This window comes from Heterostelium album (genome assembly GCF_000004825.1).
Source record: "Heterostelium album PN500 unplaced genomic scaffold PPL_scaffold9, whole genome shotgun sequence".
NCBI lineage: Eukaryota > Evosea > Eumycetozoa > Acytosteliales > Acytosteliaceae > Heterostelium > Heterostelium album.
Window position 1 is genome coordinate 1,276,198 of NW_008805071.1, and position 20,013 is coordinate 1,296,210.

The following is a 20,013-nucleotide window of genomic DNA, read 5'->3' on the forward strand; positions in this document are numbered from 1 at the left end:
ACCCAAAAAATCAACCAAACCAATCCCTATTGTTTGCAAACAATAGATATTTTGTTAAATTTGTTTTTACACCTGGTAAGTCATCATTATGATCATAATTAATTTTTGATCAACATCATCTTTAAATACCTAAAATTTAAATTAATACACTCTAACACTAATGATAATGTTCGATGATTATAACTAGAAAAATAAAAACAAGTGAAGCAATACAGTGATTAATTTAACACCCCAGGGTAACATTTATTTTAACTTATTGGATTACAGGTGATTTAAACCCTCTATAACCCCAAATTAGACTTTTAACAAGCCGAAAAAAAAATTAACAAAAAAAATTAACACTCCCTATTTAACAAGAAAAATATGATCATATTTTATTTTTTACGCTTACATCTGAACTACGATCAATATATAAATAAATCAAACCTAATCCTAAAATATTCTCTTGTTTCAAATCGAATATTCTCTTATTTCAATCGAATAGTTTTGCATTATTTTTAGTTATAACAAAAAACAAAATCTAGATTTTTATTTATTTTTTTGAATTAATTTTTAATTCAACCAATTAAAAAACAAAAAACAAAAAGAAATTTCATATTTTATTGGCTTGTACAAAAAAAAAGTACTCAAGATTTATATAGTAGAAATATGAATATTTCATTTCAAACAATAGTCATCTTATTTGTTGTTGTTGCACAGTTGTCTTTGACTTCTTCAGTACAAATCAATAATAATGATCAACTTTCATCGTCGTCCGAACCTGCTGCATCTCCACAATGCTTGCAAGACGTTCAGACTATGATGAGCTATCCAATAAATGCTCTTGAAAGTAAGTAGTTTTTACAAAAATTAACGGGATCCCGTTATTTTCGTGTATCTTTGTTTTTTTTTGATCAAAAAAAATCAAATCAAGGGTTTTTTTACTAATTTTGTGAAACTTTTTTTTTTTTGTTTTTTTTAACTGCTTATATATAGTGTGGACAAGCACTGGAAGATCACCAAATGATCTTGGAAATATGGATGATTGCTTGCAACTTCCTTCCAATGTATCGCATTATTGTATCTATCAGACTGATTATGATGTTCCATTCCTGAATGTTTCTTATCCCTATATGATCGGACTTTGCATTCCGCCAAGTTGCAATACCACCACCGATATTGAGGCTGCTCTCGGCGAGTTCATTTTAACCATGTCAATCATTGCACCAGTAGGAGATAAAGGAACTAGTCAATCCTATTGCTACTCGCACATCGGCCAGACCTACAAGAGCTGGACAACCGGCTCCGGAGTGATGTTGGGTGTCTGCATTTGCTTTGCCATGATGGTGGTGATTGGAACTTCGATGGAGTACATCAGAATCCAAATGTCCAGCGCCGCCAAGAAAGATGAATTCGAAGGACTGTTGGATGGATCGCGTCGTAGTCCACTCAAGGTTGACTATGAATCGAGTAACTCTATCATCGCCAGTATCTTCTTGTCGTTCTCGCTCATCCACAACTACCGTTCGTTCATTGGAAGTCAATCGACCAAACGCCACTTTGATGCACTCGATGGAATTAGAACTGTTTCAACAATGTGGGTTGTCTTGGGTCATTCGCTACTCTTTTCACTGTCGCCAGGTCTCGACAATATCCAATATGTGTTTGGAACGGTTCGTACCTTTTTCTCATTCCAAGCGCTTCCAGCCGGTGAATTTGCAGTCGATGTCTTCTTCATGCTGAGTGGATTCTTGGTTGCACATACACTGCTATCGCAGTTGGACTCGAAAAAAGCGAAATCACTTTTGTTCTGGGCTAAATATGCACTTCACAGATACATTCGTTTGTCGCCACTGATGTATTTCCTCTTGTTTGTCTATTGGAAACTGATGCCAATGTTTGGAAGTGGTCCAATGTGGTACCAGTTCGCTCAGAGTCTAGATGTATGCGATCAATATTGGTGGACCAATTTGTTGTACATCAACAACTTGCATCCATCGACTCTAACACAAGAGTGTTTTGCATGGGGATGGTATCTCGCCAATGACATGCAATTCTACTTGATTGCTCCATTCGTACTGCTGTCATTCAGATACAAGAAGATCTTTGGTTATACATGGGTTGTCATTCTGCTCGCCATTTGTTTCACCACCAACATTTGGTTGACAATCAAATTCAACATTGCCACATTCTTTGATTTCTCATTCACCAGTACCTCTTTCGCCACCGACATCTACCAGAAACCATGGACAAGAGTCGGTCCATACGCTGTCGGTCTCTGTGTCGCTTTCCTCTACACACACGAAACCACCAAGAAACTATACGACAAACCAGTGTTTAGAATGTTTGCCTATGCCATGGCACTAGGAATCACCATGTTCTTCAGTTATATCCCCTACTCAGGACTACAAGGAACCAGTTGGAACAAGATTGAGAATGGATTGTTCAATGCATTCGCTCATACAATGTTCACCGTTGGATTGTCTTTCTTTATGATGGCGACATTCTATGGACACGGTGGTTTCCTAGCGGATTTCTTCAAGATAAAGATATTCCACTACCTCTCGAAATTGACATTCTCCACCTATATGATTCATCCAATCGTTATCTGGACCTACCAATACTCGAGAACAACATTCGACCATTACTCACCACTTCAATTCGCATGGCTGTACACCGCCAACATTGTCATGTCATTCGCCGCCGCCTTTTTAGTACATCTCACCGTTGAAAAACCATTTGTCAATTTGGAACGTATTATTTTCCCACCAAACAAAAACAACAACGAATCACAAAAGCATCATACCGAACAATCCAATGTTGAAAGTATTCAATATCATCAATAACATAAATAAATATTTTGATTTTTTTTTTTGTGATTTTTTTTTCTTAGTATATATAAATAATTATATTTATAATATATTGAAATTATCACATCCATCCCATTCCATCAAAAAAATGAATTATCTAAATCAATTTAATTCTATCTAAAAATATAGTTTTATCTAACAAATTCTTATATTCTTTTTGAAATAAATATTTAGAATTGTATTCGATTTGATAAAATAAATATCCAAAAGAAGATTTTTTTTAGTTAACATTTAATTGGGATTTCTGTGTCTCTTTGAGATTTACACTTTTTTTATTTGACACAATGGATATCTATAACAAATCAATTTCATTCATATAAATTTGCAATCACAAATTGTTTTTTTTTTGATTAATACCAAAGAGCACAAAATTTATTTAAAAAAAATAAATATCTGATCATTTTTAAAAAAAATACACTTTTAAGATTTATTGTTTTTTTTCACTAAATACCACAGCGCCCCCCACCAAAATTTGTTTTTTTTTTTTTGGAGGGCAACAAAAAAGTTTGTGATATTTTGTTTTTTTTTTTTTTTTTTTTTTAATTTCAATATTTTAAAATTGCAAAGACCACCAGTTTAGTGTCAACTGATGCATAAACACACTGTCATAAGTTTAGCATTACTTACCGCCATACAATACAATCACTTTCTATTTTGATTTGAATTTTTCAATCAACAATACAATAACGATTAGAAAAGCACTGACACACACAATCAGTAGTAACTTCCACTTTTAAACAATTTAGAAATCATTTTACTAATTGGTATATTAACATTGGATAAATATTTTCCAACGACAAATAACTATATCAATCAATCTATCAATCTATCAATCTATCAAATTAAAATTTGACATCATACCAATCACAATCAATCTCACTCATAGTAACTTTTTTCATAGTTTTTTTTTTTTTTACAAGAATAATGTTTAAAAATAATAACTAATTTTGATAAAGATAGATAGATAACAAATAGTTTAGATAATAATAATAATAATAATAATCAGATAAACAATATAATCAAAACCTTTAAGATTTTGATCGATAGCAAACAATCAATAAAAATATGCAAAGAACACAAGAACAAAGATTTTCTAAAAATAAGTATTTCGATGATGGATTTTCAGTACATGTAAGCATTTTGTTTATGTATGATTTGTGTGTGTTTGTTTGTTTGTTTGTTTGTTGATTTGTTTGTTTTGTTATTCATTCTCTACTTTAACTTAACACTAACATTAACATCTTTTTTTCAAATACTACTCTTTATAAAGATCGTTATAAATGAACAAACTAGTACATTTTCATTTCAGAGCTCTGCAACTGTAGATCATGTTAAATATGAAATATTCAAACTACACAAAGATTTCCTTAAAGACTCGAGTCACCAAGATTACTTTTTAGCTTTGAACAAAGTAAATATATATAAATCTAAAAACTGAAGAAGTAACAGAGAATGAAAACCTAACAAATCCAACTCTATTCTTGCAATACAATAGAATGATTTATTACAGATTGAATTTGTAAAGTTTGTATATGCACACGAAGACATTCAAAAGTCACTGATGACAAAGAAAGAGTCAATAGAGGTATTTTTAGTGCCTAAATCAAAAGAGTTTGTTATCATCTATCTTAAGATCTATTATTTAACTGCTATTTAATACTAATTTGTCAACCTTACTTTACTTTATCAATCTATCAAAATACTAATATTATATATATATACATATGTCACATTTCAACACTTTACTTTTTCAATTCAACACACCATATTAAATTTTAAAATCAACTATCCATCCATCTGAAATATGTATCTGAAATATATATCCAATAAAATAGAATTAAAGCAAGAAAACATAGAGCAGATATCATTAAGAAACAATTGGGATCCATTAGAACTGCATTCTCAAAGGGTATAACAAACGGTACTGGCAGTGGTAGTAGTACAACAAGCAGTCCTCTCAACAAAAGACATAGTAGACATTTCAATAGAAATCAAAGACGTCAATCGATTTCATTATCAAATAATAACAATAATACCAATAATAGTAAAAATACTAGTACAGTCGTAAATAGTAATGATAATAATAATCAATCAACAACCAATAATAATATGAATAAGGTTGCAGTTTCAAGTTCAATACCAATTTTAAATATAAATCAAAATGATAATAATAACAATAACAATAGTAATAATTTAGATAATTTAAATAGTTCAACAGATTCATTTAGTGGTAATAACACTGGTGGAATGGTAAATAGTTCATCGTTTTCTAGTGGTGGTGATTTGGAAGACGACAGATATTTAAAGATCAGACAACACGATATCAAACGTGATACCTTTGGTAATATTCTGACGAGTAAACAACAGTTGATTCTTAGTGACGATGATCGCGATGATAATAACACTAGTATGCAAAGTGGTGGCGGTGGAGGTGGCAGCGGTGAAGTCTCTGAATCGCCAGGCGGCAGTACCGGTGACAATCTATCACCGAGACTACACAGAAAACTGCGTGTCCACATCGACAATGACTTGGAGGACGATGAAGCCACCGAGAAGGAGAGGGAACGAGAGAGAATGAAACTGGCGCGTCTTCAACAACAGCTGATAGCCATCGAGGAAGAGGAACTGAAATATCAATCGCAAGGCTCCGATGTTGAGAATCGAATGGTTACGGACGATAGCGATGCTCCCAACTTTGAAACCGAGGAGGATGACGACGACGATGGACTGGACGACGGCGACGACGAAGCCGATCGTATACTCTCTGGCGTCATCGCCGGTGTCGATAGTATCAACATCAACAACAAACAACAACAACAATCCACAACTCAATTTGCACTCAGTCCAACCGAAGAACCAACTCTCCTACTCAAACAACAGAAATCCAACTCCATTGGATCAAACTCTGGTGCAACTACTTCCTCTCCTTCCAAACCAGATCTATCAGTTGATAACAACAAAGATAATAATATTAGTAGAAATTGGACTGAATATATTGGTTTGAAAGAACCATTGACCAATTTGAGATCTAAACAATTCCCAGTGCAAGTATCAACGACGAATAAGGATATCAATTTAATTATTGGATGTCCGTTGGTTGCGACATCGAATGAATTCAAACAACATTTAATTAGTACATTTGAATCGGTTGTTGCAGCACTGAAAGTCGGTACTCTGGCAATTGAGAGTGCGGCACTCGACTCTGACGTTGTCCCAATCAATAGCAACGGTGTCATTCTCAACTATGTGCAATCGGTCGACGATACCAACACCACCACCAAGCTACCGAAACTAGTTGTACTGAAGCCAGGCATGCAAGAATTGATCAACAGCAACAATCTCAACAGTCTTTCAACATCACCACCACCAGAATCAAGCAATTTCAATGAATTAACAACTACTTTCAATAATAATAACATCAACAACATCAACAGCAACAACAATAAGATTATTTCAAACTCAATATTAATACCATCCAATGGAATCAATAGCAATCAGAATAATAATAACAATAGCCATAGAGGATTACTTGTAAATAGTAATGGTGGAACCAACAATCAATTGGTATCGAATAGGTTACAAACGATTCAGAATGGTGGACATCAACTTTCGTCGTCACCTTCAAACTCTCTTGCTAACAATATCAACAATCCACTTCTAAACAGACTGAACAATGGCAATGAGAGAACCGCTTCGTTCTCGCTTGGCGAACAACGTGATCACAATGTCAAGGCACAACAACAACGAAAGAAGATGGCACAGATTCAAATTGGCTCACTACTTGGCAAACCACTCTGTTGGAGCAATGGTGAGAATGAAATCAAACACTTCCGCCAGACAATGAGTAGTATTTTCAATTTCAATGAACTCGATGTGAGAGAACGTGTCAAAGTAACGGTTGCTCAACTCACCACCTGCAGCGGAGCAGATCCACTTCTACCGTCGAACTTCCGTATTCGATTCTACCTGCCACCAGATAACCATTCGACAACTATCAGTGTCAACGGTACCGATCTGATTAGCGAGATTATCGAGCGTGTCATTAGTAAACATAACAACACCACCAAGCTGCTAGTCGACCAGAAAGCATCGGACTTTGTCATTCGTATCACTGGAACAACCGACCATGTCCTCAAAGACTGTCAAGTGATGGCATTGGATTTGGTGCGCAACCGTCTCCAACGCAAAAAAGACATTAAATTCACACTTGTTAATCGATCTTCCCTGCCGAAACACATCGATGGTTACACCGATGATCTTGTCAATCCAATTTCACTCTCACAATCTCCACCACCTGCACTCACCTACTCTCAACAACCGGCATCGACAACAAACAAACCAACACCAATAGGTTCTACACCAGGAAAAGGATCATTCCTCTTGGCATCACGTAATCAAATCACTAAACAACAAGTTCAACGATCGATTATGCTCTACGAGATCAATCGTCCCTTTGAGATTCGTATTCTTTGTCTCGAGAATCTGAATCCCAGTCTTTTCAACCACTTGATTCCCGATGTCAATACCAACGATATCAAGTTGATGATTGACGTTGCAATGTATCACGGTGAGGAACTGCTCACTCCGGCACTGGAGACATTCAGTAAACCATTTGCCAATCCATGGTGGTGTGAATGGCTGCGATCCACCCTGCTACTCTGTCATGTACCGCGCGCAACCAAGCTGTGTTTCACTCTGTTTGCTCAATCCGAGAAGCAGCAACGTGTCTCTGTTGGTTGGGTAGATCTCCAACTGATAGACTACAAGGGTAACCTTCAGAGTGGTGTCATCAGTCTCATCCTATGGCCAGGCGACAGAACCAACATCAGCGATTACCATCAGCTGTGTCCATCGCTAGTGATTGAACTCTCACAATTCCCATTCCCCGTTATCTTCCCACGACCAGAGTTGATGGAACGAACCGAGATCACCGACTATGTCGAAGCGAGAAAGCAAGATGAAGAAAGACTGCAGATACTAATCAACAAAGATCCAATGTATCAACTTACACCGTCTGATCAACAGTTTATTTGGACATACCGTATGCATCTGAGCAACAATCCTCACTCGCTATCGAAAGTACTGCAATCGCTTCGTTGGAACAACCCAACCGATGTCAAAGAAGCACATCGTCTTCTCTCCATCTGGGCAACGCCATCCCCCGTGGAAGCACTCGAGTTACTCGATGTCAAATTCGCCGATGAACTCGTACGTGAATATGCAGTGAACTGTCTGCGCTCGCTGAGTGACAGCGACCTGGCGCTCTATCTTCTCCAACTGATCCAGTCGCTCAAACACGAATCCTACCACGATTCCGCGCTCGCCAGATTCCTCATTCAGCGAGCACTCAACAATCGTGCAGTCATAGGTCACCCGCTGTTCTGGCATCTCGAGGCGGAGATGCACAACCAAAAGATATCGGATCGATACTCACTCATCCTGGAAACCTATCTCAAAGGCTGTGGAGACCAACGTCATGAGTTTGTCAAACAGATGGAGGTTGTCACACGACTCCAGTCGATCGCCAAGATCATCAAGGAAGCACCGGCCAACAAGCGTAAGCAACTACTCCAAGACGAGTTGACACGCGTCAGCTGGCCAAACACATTCCACCTACCGACGTCATACAATACTCAAGCCTGTGGAATCATTGTCAACGAATGTCGTTGGCTCGACTCCTTTACCACGCCGCTACTTCTCAGCTTCCAGAATGTCGATCCACTCGGTGACCCGATTAGTGTGATCTACAAACACGGTGACGATCTACGTCAAGATATCCTGACGCTCCAGATGATCTCAATCATGGATAACCTATGGAAACGTGATGGACTTGACTTGCATCTCTCTATCTACAACGTGACGGCAACAGGCGACGGCATGGGATTCATCGAAGTCGTCACCGACAGTGACACAGTCGCCAACATCCAGAAAGCAGCAGGTGGAGCAACCGCTGCATTCACCAAGACACCGCTATCCAATTGGCTAAAAGAGCGTAACTCTGAATCCGACATGGAAATGGTAGTTCAAAACTTTACAAACTCACTCACCGGTTACTGTGTCGCTACCTATCTACTTGGTATAAGTGATAGACATAATGATAACATTATGGTTGCAACTTCAGGTCATCTTTTCCGTAAGTATAATAATATGATTCAAAAATCACCAACTAATAACTAACTATTATTAACTTTATAATTCAGATATTGACTTTGCACATTTCTTGGGAAATATCATGAAATTCCATGGATACAAACGGGAGAAAGCACCTTTTGTATTGACACCGGAATTTGCACATGTAATGGGTGGTGAAAAGAGTGATTCATTCAAATGGTTCACCGATTTATGTTGTCTATCCTATAATATCATTAGAAAGCAAAGAAATCTTTTTATTATTTTATTTAATCTTGTAAGTTTAAATCATTTTATTTATCATAATTATGTTACTAATATTAATAATGATAAATATATAGATGCTATCAACTGGTATTCCTGAATTATCAACAAGAAATGATATAGATTATCTTCGTGAAGCATTCTTGATGGATCTAGACGATGAAGAAGCAAAACAATCATTCTCTAGATTGATCCAAAAGAGTTTGAAGACCAAAACCACTCAAGTCATGTTCGCAATGCATATATTGGCACATTCTGACACTCCACACAACTAAAAAACAACAACAAGTGATCATCCATCTTTTGAAATATTACACATATATAAAATAAATAATATATAGTTATAAACTTTTGTACAATACATAAATCACTTTGAGTATTCTCAATAATTTCTCTGTTTTTTTATTACAAACCTAAACTTAAAAATAGAGCTACCATCTACAAACTAAATAACTAAATGACTAACTAAAAATATAAATGATAAAACTGATAAAACTGTAATCAACTAATCACACACACTCTCTCTCTCAATCCCTTCTAATGTGTAATGAAGGAGTAGTTGCTGTGTTTGTTTTTTTATAAAATTATTTTATTTTGACATCCTTCACCGAACGACTAAGCGCTTAGTTTGATTGAGTTGGACGTGGAGCAGAACCCTCTTCACGTCTTCTGTATCCACTGGATCCCATTCCACCACGACGTGGACGATCTCCTCCACGCTATAAAAAGTAATAGTAAAAATAGGTTGTAATGAGTAAAAATGATTATTGTTTAAACCTGTATGTCAATGTTGTTTGTTTTGTTTGATACTTACGAAACCTGGGGTGAATTCACCGCTTGGACCCATACGCTTACCATCTTCGTGTCTATCAGATCTCTCTCTACGCTCAACTGGACGTGAAGCTGGTTTACGGAGAGTAGATGGGACGACGGACTCTGGAAGTTGGAGGAATTGACGGAGGTATTGGATACCTTGGTCAGTGAGGGTGAAATAGTAGTATTGCCAGTTGAAGATCTCGGTGACATGAGCACGGGATTTGAGTGACTTCATGCAGGCGAGGACCTCAAGATTGGTAACACCCTCAACATTTGGGTGAGTCTTGGCACCAAAATCCTTCTTGGCAACTAAGACACCCTCTGTTTTTGTTTATAAAGTAGTAGTAGTTTGAATGTTAGTTTGATTGCTTTGTTGTTTTTGAGTTTCTAGATAGATATGTAATAAGATGTAGTCGATGGTCATAGATTTGTTTAGATATATTCATAGATTCGTTTGTTTATCGCAATATCCAACTCTATAACTCTAAATCTAACTAACCTAAAGCTGTTTCTTCTACATATCTACAGTATGCTGGTTAATCCTCACCTTTGAAGAGAGAGTTGTAGATTTTGAGACGGTTTTCAGTGGGGATTTGTACCATGGCTGATAAATTGAATCAGATAACTACGGGAATCAAAAAAGGACTTGTGTGAGCAGCAAGACTCTCATCTATCACCACACCATGTGACTACGCTCACCATCGCTGCGAAAAAATGAAAATTTTTTAAAATGACATTTTGCAAAATCGTCCGAACTTCTTTTTTTTTTTTTGTTTTGTTTAACTAAGTTGCTCATAATAACAATGTTATAATGTTAATTTTAATAGTTTTTTTCTTTTAATATTGTTTATTATCTAATAATGATATAAATCAACAAATTAAACTTTTATTTATCGAGAGTACTGGTTCAAATATTAAAGATTATATTTGAATTTGTTTTGTTTTGTTTATTTTAGTTTAGAGTAATAAATATCTTTTTATTTTATTCTATTGATTTATTTGTTTTGTTTTTAGTTACTTTCTTAAGGTTAATTAACAGAGAACACAACACAATTATGTTTTCATTTAAAAATTGCAATGCATTTTTACAAACATGTGAAGTTGTTTGTGAATCTATTTTTTTTTTTTCTTAGCTCTTTAAATTAGAATTTAAATTAATATAATTGTTGTAATATATAGGTTATTTGTATTTTTGTTTTTATTCAAGTTCATTTATTTTGTTTTATGTATAGTTAAAAGTAGTTATAATCAAAAATCATCTATAGATATATAAATGAGTGTATGTTTTTTATTCTTTGAAAGACTTGTCTTTTTTTTTTACTAATTTTTTTAATCTAAAACAAATTTTTTTTTGATAATTTATTATTATAATAGTCATCTATTTTAACTCAAGGTGGAAAAAGAGTTGCTGTTTTAGGTGGTGGTGTTTCTGGTCTGACCGCTTATCATTATCTTACGAAGCGTGTGGGTTTAGCAGCACAACTAAGAGCCAAGCAAAATGAAGACGATATGCTAAAGATCGATTTGTTTGAGAGTTCGCCGAGAACTGGTGGTCGTATCGAGACAGAGGTATGGGAGAAGAGTGTTATCGAGCGAGGACCAAGATCGATTCGTGTCGCCGGCCACGGTATTCATACACTGGATCTGGTGGCGGAGCTGCGTCTGGAGAATCAAATACTGTTCGCGTGCAAGAAGGCAAAAACCAGATATATGTTGATCGACGGCAAAGTTCAACCGTTGCCATCGAGTTTTCTCAATGCCGTGCGCTTTGGATTCTCCAATGGCTTGGTGTATCCGATACTCTCAGAGATCTTTAGATCGCGTAGCAAAGAGGAGGACGAGTCGATACAATCGTTTTTCAGTCGTCGTTTAGGTGAGAATGCAGCGTCGATGTTTGTCGAGCCAGTTTGTTTAGGTATCCACGGTGGTGACTACACACGACTGTCTATTAAATCTTGTTTCCCATCGTTGTATGAGTTGGAGCGTGAGAGTGGATCACTCATATTGGGTTCGCTGCTCGCCAAGAAGAAACAAGAGGCAGAGTCATTGGAAAAGACTGCATTGTCATTGGATCACGATTCCGTTAGGCGAGTCAAATCCATGTTGAACAAAGACAACGATTCCACTAGAATCTTCTCATTTAAAGACGGAGGTCTACAGATGTTGACAGACAAACTGACCAAATCGATTCCAGAGCGTAAACTCTATATGAATACCCATATACAATCGATTGAACGAAGCGATAAGAACGGTACTCCTGTTTATAGGCTAGTTGATAGTCATGGAAACGAACATGAATATGATACTGTTGTATCTACCGTGCCTCTACATCAATGGGCGTCCAAGAAACCACTGGGTTCATTCGATAGTGAGCTGGCGGCATTATGCTCCAAGATGGAATATTCCAATATCGCTGTTGTCAATCTTGTCTATGATTCAACACCCGTTAGAGCTAGAGTGTCAGGACTTGGATTTGGATATTTAGTTGCATCGCGTGAAGGTTTGCCTGTATTAGGTGTCGCTGTGGACAGCAATACTTTCCCAGAGTCGGCAGGCATGGGTAATGGTGGTGCCAGATCGATTATCACTGTAATGATTGGTGGTAACTCTGGCATTTCACAACGCAATCCTCAATGGCAAGATGTCATCAACATGAAAAAGTCTACACTTATCGATATCGCGATTAAGCATGTCGAACAATACCTAGGATTGAACGAAGCACAGACCCGTCCTATACACACCGCAGCCACCATCTACCACAATGCAATTCCACACTATTCAGTTGGACACCAAGCACTCTGTAAACAAATCGAACAGCATCTCCAAGATAAATACAAGGGTACATTGCAACTCGGTGGAAATCATATGATTGGAGTTGGTGTAAACGACTCAATCTACAACTCGAAGTCAATAGCTCAAAAGGTTATAAATAGAATATTTAATAACAACAACAAGGGTAATAATAGCCAATAGTTTCAATAATTAAAATTAAATTATTTATTATTTTCTTTAAAGACATTGGATTTTCCAACAACATTGATATTTTTTAAAATTCTGAAATGAATGATAGTAACTATTAAATTAAATTGTCTAAGTGGTCCAAGTTTGGCAGGATCGAATCAGCCCTCAACAAAAATAGCTAAGAGTTAAAGTGGAAATAGTGCTGAGTTTAAGAAATAATTTAAATATTATCAACTCAACTTACTAGTTCCGCTAAAAAAGTTACCGATCTTATTGAAAATTACCTGTAAAAATAACAGCTTAGATAATGTACACTATCGTACTGATATTGTTAAATAAACAAATAAAAGTTTTTTTTTTTTTGTTTTCAATGTTGTAGGAAAATTCCATGTTTTTTTTTTTTACTTTATTTATTCATTGTAAATATTGTTGAGTTTATAATATTGGTTGGTGTTGTCGATGATGATGTTGCTGTCGCATGATAACCATTATTTAATTGTAAAGGTGATGACGATGATTGTTGTTGAAATTTACTTGGTGAATATGGAGTTATCATGGCAGTGGTGTTGTTAATGGTAGTCAGTGAGTTGCTGATGTTTGAATGATGATTTGCAAATATAAATGATTTCGATACATTTCTAGCGAGTGCCAATCGGAGTGTCTGAATTTCAGAATCAGAGACACCCTCGAGATACTGATCGATCAGATGTGGTGAGCAGATCTCCTCCAAGCAATTCAACAGCAGAATGGTATCGTCATATCCAAAGTATACTTTCTTTGAGCTTTCGAGTAACGGTACAATATCCAATAACAAACGAATCCAAAATGGTTTGGGTACGACTTTATCTCTAAGCATACCACAAAAACATTTGGAATAGTCATCAAAGTTCTTATTACTTTAAAAAAAAAAAACCAAATATTAGTTTATATACTGATCAGTGTTTAGTTTAGTTTGACAACATAACATACCTTCCAAAGTGTAATTAATTCTTTATATTTAATTAAGAAATCTAATTCTCTATAATATTGAATCTCATTCAACTTTGTTTCTACCAATGATTGTAAGTCATCCAACAAGTTTGAATCCAACTTTTCATTGAGCAAGTAGGTTGATAGTTGAGATATTCTCTCACTATCTTTACCCTTCATCAACCAAGACAGAGCAGAAGCATATCGCTGATTCTTATAATCTTCCATTGATAACATCTGAAATGTATGATAGTAACTAAAATTAGAGATAATGAATGGTATGGCGTAAAATAGTAATTACTTACTCTATAAATAAATCTTTGAGTATCTTGCGATTGACAATATTCCAATAGTTTCAATGCTTGTTTCTCACTGGAGATTGGTTGACGTTGGATGATTTGGTCGATAATGAAAGGACCGTTCTTTGTGTACAGTAGATAGTTGCATGCAACTTCGACAAGCGATTGGTCAGAAGCGAGATACTGGGCATAGTCAACGATTAGGTTGTCACGGATGTTGGCAAGTGGCGATATCTCTGCAAAGTGTTTCTTCAAGATATAAGGGTGGTGATATAGTAGATCGGTGAGATGTGTAACCAGCCACGAAGAGAAGTGCTTCGATGTTCGTTTCAATCCCGACTCCAAGTCGTTGGTGGCAAACGATAGGATGATACGGTCGAGTGTCGAACGTGTCGTGATTCTATGATAGCAACGCAAGAAGAGCTGACGAATCTGTTGGGTCGATCCCAGGTGCTCGATGAACAGCATGCTGGCGACAATCGAGCTGAGGAAACCGTTGGCGTATTTGAAGACGGTTGGTTCGTGACCGGCGACAATGTCGAGAATCTCCTGGAGGTGCGCGTCGACGCTGTTGTTGTAGGTGATGCGCAGATCCTCTGCCTCTTGGTGCCAGCGAGTCCAGAGAGCCAGATACTCATTGATTGCATTGTTCGATTGCAAGCGACGTCTAATCGGCATACGTTGCAGCAGCTCAATGATGCTGCCAAGCGGTGACTTTCCACGCGCGGTACTCACAGACATACGCACGGAGTGACTCGACTTTGGCAGACGCGAGTGTAAGTTCAAGATGTGGATGGCTTCATCGATGCAACCATTGACCAGCAGTGAATTTACATACTGATAGCCCTCGTCGGTCTCCAACACTGACATACTGGTCATAGCAACAAACTGACTGTGCAACGACTGTCTATCGAAATGTAGACACTCTATCAATTGATAGGGTGATATAGCAGGTGAGAAATAAAACAGATGTGCAATCTTCCAAATAATAGACAATACTTGTAGATTATCATATTCATATTTATACTAAAATATTAAAAAAATACATTGTTTTAGTTAGTTAGTTTTAAAGGTAAATACAAGTTGTATAGATAAGATGTATATATATATATAACAAACTTACTTTTTGATATAAATCATCACATTCTACATATGTTATATTATTTGATTGAGATGATGATGATGATTGATATTTATCTTCGATATATTTAATTCTTTGAGAGTATTGTGATGGTGTAAGTATGGTCAACATCGATTGTATACCTTTGAGAGCCATTTGATATTGAGGTTTAACTTCATATAGTGATTCACGTGCAATCAAATTACACTTTATACCCAACTCTCTCGATACTTTTGCACACAACAACGGATAGATACTATTAACACTACCACAGAATATAATTAACTCTATCTTTGATTCTTTAGATTCTTTCATAATCTCTACAATTCTTGTTTTTTCTTTAATACTAACAATAGCAATAATAACATAAATAAGTAAATCAATACATAGCATTTGTTATATATATTAATTAATACATACACTAAATCTTCATCGAATGGATTCTCTCTTTGTTGTGAACTATCATCGTAGTCCAAGTAGTTACCGGAATCCAATGATTTTTGAATTTGATCGATCGTTGCCAATAAGACAGACTGATAACGATTGCTAATAGCTGATATCTCTCTTACTCTTTCGTCCGGTATCATTGAATCACTACCATTGTCATCTATTGATTGTAATGTTTTGAAATGTGAATACATTTCATTATAAAACTAAACAACAACAACAATAGTAATTTAGTTAGTATATTAATTCTCTCTAGAGATATTGTATTGAAATGTATTATTCAATTATGCTGTAACAAACCTACCTTTCTAATCTCACAGAGTATATCATCTTTTTGTATCTTTAATACATCTTTATCTTTACTGGTTGATGACGATTTACTTTGTTTCTTTGAATAGTGATTAGATTCGAATATTAAGAGATCACCACTGTTTGGAGACCATTTGAAATTGACAAACTTGTTTGATTTGTTTGATGACGATGTGGTTGAAGAAGTAGAGGAAGAAAAAGAAGATGACGATGATGTTGGTTTAATGTTAAACATTGTGTTTTAGTAATATTAATATTACTATCTATATCTATCTATTTATAAATAAATCTTAAATATAATATTAATCTAAAACAACCAATTCATTGATCAAAAAAAAAAAAAGATTCTTGAAGTTGTTATTTGATCGATTTCAAAAATTCGAGTGGTGTTGACTTTTTAAAGTGAGCGCCAAACTAATAACTTTAAAGATAATATTAGTTGAACTAATTAGATTAATGAGTCTAAGAATAAAAAAATAGGTTTTTTAAATGTATATGTGTTTTATTTATGATATTACTATTGTTATTATACAGAGAAGAACTTTACACCAAGATTATTTTCACTACCAGAGAATATTTGTGCTTTACCTTGTTTCTCAAGTGATTTCAATGCTTTCATTAATATATTTGTATTGATTTCATGAAATTCTAAATATTTATTTTTGTAATAAGAAAAAAAAGTTAATTTATTTTTTGATTTGTATATTATATTATCTTATTATTATTATAATGATATCTTACCTAGATTCTTTGTATCGTCACCTTTTTGTATTTCCCAAACAGTTAAGATTGAATCGGTCTGACCACTATCTACGACCCATTGATAGATGATCGATGCCCACTCGTCTGGTTTTCTCCACCATACCAATGCACGACTCTTATCTTTATCTAACCATTCACCATAACCAGAATCTACAATTTCGTTAAATATTGCTACAATTGTCTCTTGTGATAGCTTTCCTATTTTTTTATTTATTTAAAGTTAATTTGTTGGTTTTATCGATTAGTATAAGATGTTAAATGTTTAAACTATATATCTATAGATAAAACACTGTAATAAATACTCTTTATCTTTTCATTGTTAAATAATTCAGAACCTCTCTTTATATATTCATTGATATCTAATTCATAGATCTTGTGATAACGAGTATATGATAATATCAGTTCTTGCCACATTTGTAACTGTTTCTTCTGTGTATTGAGTATTGGTTGTAATGTAAAGAATGGTTCTCTATTATAATAAGAAGGAAAAGGAAATGCTGATGTAATCGGTGGTGACTTAACACTTGGACTACTATGTTCTGACATCTTTATATGAATTCAATATAATATAATATAATATTAATAAACAACTATATATCTTTAATTAAACAAAACATAAATGTACAACTTCAAATAAAATGAAAAAATTAAAGATTTGTTTTTGTTTTTTTTTTTGATTATTCCAAATCCAGAGTCTGGAAAGGAAAAATTAAAAAGATTTTATGTTATGTTTTGTTTATTAAAGAGGTTGTTGGTTGGTTATGTACAATAAATAATGAAAAAAAAAGGTAAGCATTCTATCATCACAGTAGAGTGTTTAGTTGAACTGGTGTTGGTTGATACCTGATTGGTTGCTGGAGTTGTTGGCCTGGTTGAATGGCTTTTGTTGTTGTTGACCTTGTTGGAAATTCTCCTCTTCCATATTGTTGCTGGTGGCTTGACGACCTTGTTGCTGACCGCTACCAGTGAACTTTCTGGCCATGTTGTTGGCTTGGCTCAATGGCTGAGTGTTGACTCCGGTCTTGCTGGCGACACCAAGACCACTGTCGATTCCGTCGTGGACAGCACCGATTCCACCGGATCCACCGCTCGAACCAGCAGCGTTACCAAGATTGCTTGCAGCTCCAAAAAGATTCTTTGACATGTTGTGATAATACATTTGGTTTATTTAAATTAAAATAAACTATAGCTCTTCATTTAAAGCAAATATGCATATTTATAAGTTGGGCATATATTTCCTGAAACGGTAAACAAACAATAATTAATATTAATAGCTTTTTTTATATTTTTAGGATTTATCTTTTTAAGAAGATTTGTGGTGGGTGTGTATTTATTTATATTTTTATTTTTTTTAAAAAAACACAAACATGGATAATGACTGTCAAACAAATTTTTATTTTTTACGAATATATATATCTGTATTTGGTTATTTTAAAAATTGAATCTTCATTTTTCTATTTACGAATTGTCCAAATACTAGTTCTAAAAAAATGTTACTAATCTAAGATATAAACTATTAATAAACTATTAATAAAATATTATTTTTTAAAAATTATTAATAAAATGCGAAAAATAATGATGACGAATTTGTTTATTTACTTACCATTTTATAGTTATATGCAAGGAATTGATGATTCGACAATAGATCTATTTCTATTAAAGAAGTGCTATTAAAACTCGATTACAAACAAATCTTATATATCTTTACGATTACATCACTTTTATGTAATATGTATTATAATAATTTATAATTATGATAAAAGATTATTAATAATTTTGTTGTTGAAGTTCTAATATATTTGATATCCAATCTAATGATTCATCTATTCCATAACCTGACTTTGCAGATACAGCTTGAATATGCCACAGATGATTGCTTTTGGTACTACTGTTGTTATCGATGTAGTTGTTTAGAAGTGGAAGTTCTAGTTGATCTTCAATCTCTTTGAGAATAGATGTATTTGGTTGATCACATTTGTTTGCTAATATTAAAATAGATGTTTGTTCACCGCTGTATTGCAATGCATCCTTCAATGCGTCGTAAAAGTATTGTTTTGTTTCTTGTAGAGTGTGAAGCCTATCGTTTGAACTATCGACAACCAATATTAGAACATCGATTTTCAAGTTGACATGTGTTGCATGTGGTGAGATCGTTTTCAACTCCCAGAGTGTGAATTGTCTGTCTCTAAAGCTATAATACTCTACATTATACATTGTGCCACGACCAATATCACTATCACCAATGAATTCACCCAGTTTCATCTTGTACAACAATGATGTCTTGCCGACACCAGTCATTCCTGTAAATACAACATTATAATTTCTAGTTTGTTTTTGATTGAAGATAGACCAATTCGAAAAATAATCTTTTATTATATTCATTTTACATCTATTATTTATCTTATATGTTATATGTTTAAATCAAAATAAAGATAATCTAAATTAATTTTTTTAAAAAACCTTTTTTTTTTCTTTTTTTTTTTTACCTCTGCAATAGCATGAAAGAAGAGTGTAAATATTTTTTAAAAATAATTTAATTCATTGTTTTTATATATTTTTGGTTTTGTTCGCAACAATCATTTCCTATGCAAAGGAAGAAGATTGCGATATCATCGGTATCGAAATCGGAACTACACACTCGCGTATGGGTATCTACAAGAATGGAAATGTATTTTTCATTCCAAATAGTGGGGGATTCCGCTCTACTCATCGTTTGTATCTTTCAGTCATGATTGTCATTTCATTGGTCAATACGCCAAGATCCTCGCTAAATACAATCCAAAAAAATACAATATTCAATATAAAGCGTTTAATAGGTAGAAAGCATGTTAATTTAAAAAGAATCTAATAGATTAAAGGTTTTGCAACAAATTTTTAAAGCGAAAGTTCTATGACCAAGGACAACAGGTTTTTGGGTAAATTCGAATTACCGGTTATACCAAAAAAATACTGGTTTACAACAGATGCACAAGTAAAAGTAAATTTTTAAGTTGATATAAATGGTATCTGCTGAGGACATGGAGTATGGTAAAGTTAATTTTTGGAAAAATGTATAGTTAATTAAAAATTGGGAAAACTATCTTTCCTG

General features: G+C 34.6%; 9 protein-coding genes across 9 annotated transcripts; 3 read left to right on the forward strand and 6 right to left on the reverse strand.

The window, feature by feature from the left end:
• Window positions 1-648: 648 nt before the first annotated feature.
• Window positions 649-3,702, forward strand: PPL_09022 (acyltransferase; the record flags this gene model as incomplete). Its single annotated transcript, XM_020579821.1, has 3 exons — window positions 649-829; window positions 976-2,805; window positions 3,596-3,702. The coding sequence occupies 3 exons, from the start codon at window positions 649-651 to the stop codon at window positions 3,700-3,702; spliced, it is 2,118 nt and encodes a 705-aa protein (XP_020430496.1).
• A 212-nt stretch (window positions 3,703-3,914) lies between these two features.
• pikF (phosphatidylinositol 3-kinase) lies at window positions 3,915-9,517 on the forward strand (the record flags this gene model as incomplete). The annotated part of the gene is made up of 6 exons (XM_020579822.1): window positions 3,915-3,980; window positions 4,159-4,260; window positions 4,360-4,460; window positions 4,685-8,982; window positions 9,050-9,255; window positions 9,320-9,517. The coding sequence occupies 6 exons, from the start codon at window positions 3,915-3,917 to the stop codon at window positions 9,515-9,517; spliced, it is 4,971 nt and encodes a 1,656-aa protein (XP_020430497.1).
• Window positions 9,518-9,865: 348 nt separating this feature from the next.
• On the reverse strand, window positions 9,866-10,482 carry rps10 (eS10 family ribosomal protein; the record flags this gene model as incomplete). The annotated part of the gene is made up of 3 exons (XM_020579823.1): window positions 9,866-9,961; window positions 10,057-10,379; window positions 10,428-10,482. The coding sequence occupies 3 exons, from the start codon at window positions 10,480-10,482 to the stop codon at window positions 9,866-9,868; spliced, it is 474 nt and encodes a 157-aa protein (XP_020430498.1).
• An 849-nt stretch (window positions 10,483-11,331) lies between these two features.
• Window positions 11,332-13,358, forward strand: hemG (protoporphyrinogen/coproporphyrinogen oxidase; the record flags this gene model as incomplete). Its single annotated transcript, XM_020579824.1, has 3 exons — window positions 11,332-11,337; window positions 11,433-13,014; window positions 13,324-13,358. 3 exons carry the CDS (start codon window positions 11,332-11,334, stop codon window positions 13,356-13,358), a joined length of 1,623 nt encoding a protein of 540 aa, XP_020430499.1.
• Window positions 13,359-13,425: 67 nt separating this feature from the next.
• On the reverse strand, window positions 13,426-16,048 carry nup85 (nucleoporin 85; the record flags this gene model as incomplete). The annotated part of the gene is made up of 6 exons (XM_020579825.1): window positions 13,426-13,908; window positions 13,989-14,225; window positions 14,294-14,536; window positions 15,122-15,313; window positions 15,411-15,753; window positions 15,828-16,048. The coding sequence occupies 6 exons, from the start codon at window positions 16,046-16,048 to the stop codon at window positions 13,426-13,428; spliced, it is 1,719 nt and encodes a 572-aa protein (XP_020430500.1).
• Window positions 16,049-16,134: 86 nt separating this feature from the next.
• On the reverse strand, window positions 16,135-16,398 carry PPL_09027 (uncharacterized protein; the record flags this gene model as incomplete). The annotated part of the gene is made up of 1 exon (XM_020579826.1): window positions 16,135-16,398. The coding sequence occupies one exon, from the start codon at window positions 16,396-16,398 to the stop codon at window positions 16,135-16,137; it is 264 nt and encodes an 87-aa protein (XP_020430501.1).
• Window positions 16,399-16,616: 218 nt separating this feature from the next.
• vps25 (vacuolar protein-sorting-associated protein 25) lies at window positions 16,617-17,471 on the reverse strand (the record flags this gene model as incomplete). Its single annotated transcript, XM_020579827.1, has 4 exons — window positions 16,617-16,625; window positions 16,696-16,811; window positions 16,905-17,123; window positions 17,228-17,471. 4 exons carry the CDS (start codon window positions 17,469-17,471, stop codon window positions 16,617-16,619), a joined length of 588 nt encoding a protein of 195 aa, XP_020430502.1.
• A 271-nt stretch (window positions 17,472-17,742) lies between these two features.
• Window positions 17,743-18,069, reverse strand: PPL_09029 (uncharacterized protein; the record flags this gene model as incomplete). Its single annotated transcript, XM_020579828.1, has 1 exon — window positions 17,743-18,069. The coding sequence occupies one exon, from the start codon at window positions 18,067-18,069 to the stop codon at window positions 17,743-17,745; it is 327 nt and encodes a 108-aa protein (XP_020430503.1).
• Window positions 18,070-18,692: 623 nt separating this feature from the next.
• On the reverse strand, window positions 18,693-19,307 carry arrF (ADP-ribosylation factor-related protein; the record flags this gene model as incomplete). Its single annotated transcript, XM_020579829.1, has 1 exon — window positions 18,693-19,307. One exon carries the CDS (start codon window positions 19,305-19,307, stop codon window positions 18,693-18,695), a length of 615 nt encoding a protein of 204 aa, XP_020430504.1.
• Between the last annotated feature and the right edge of the window lie 706 nt (window positions 19,308-20,013).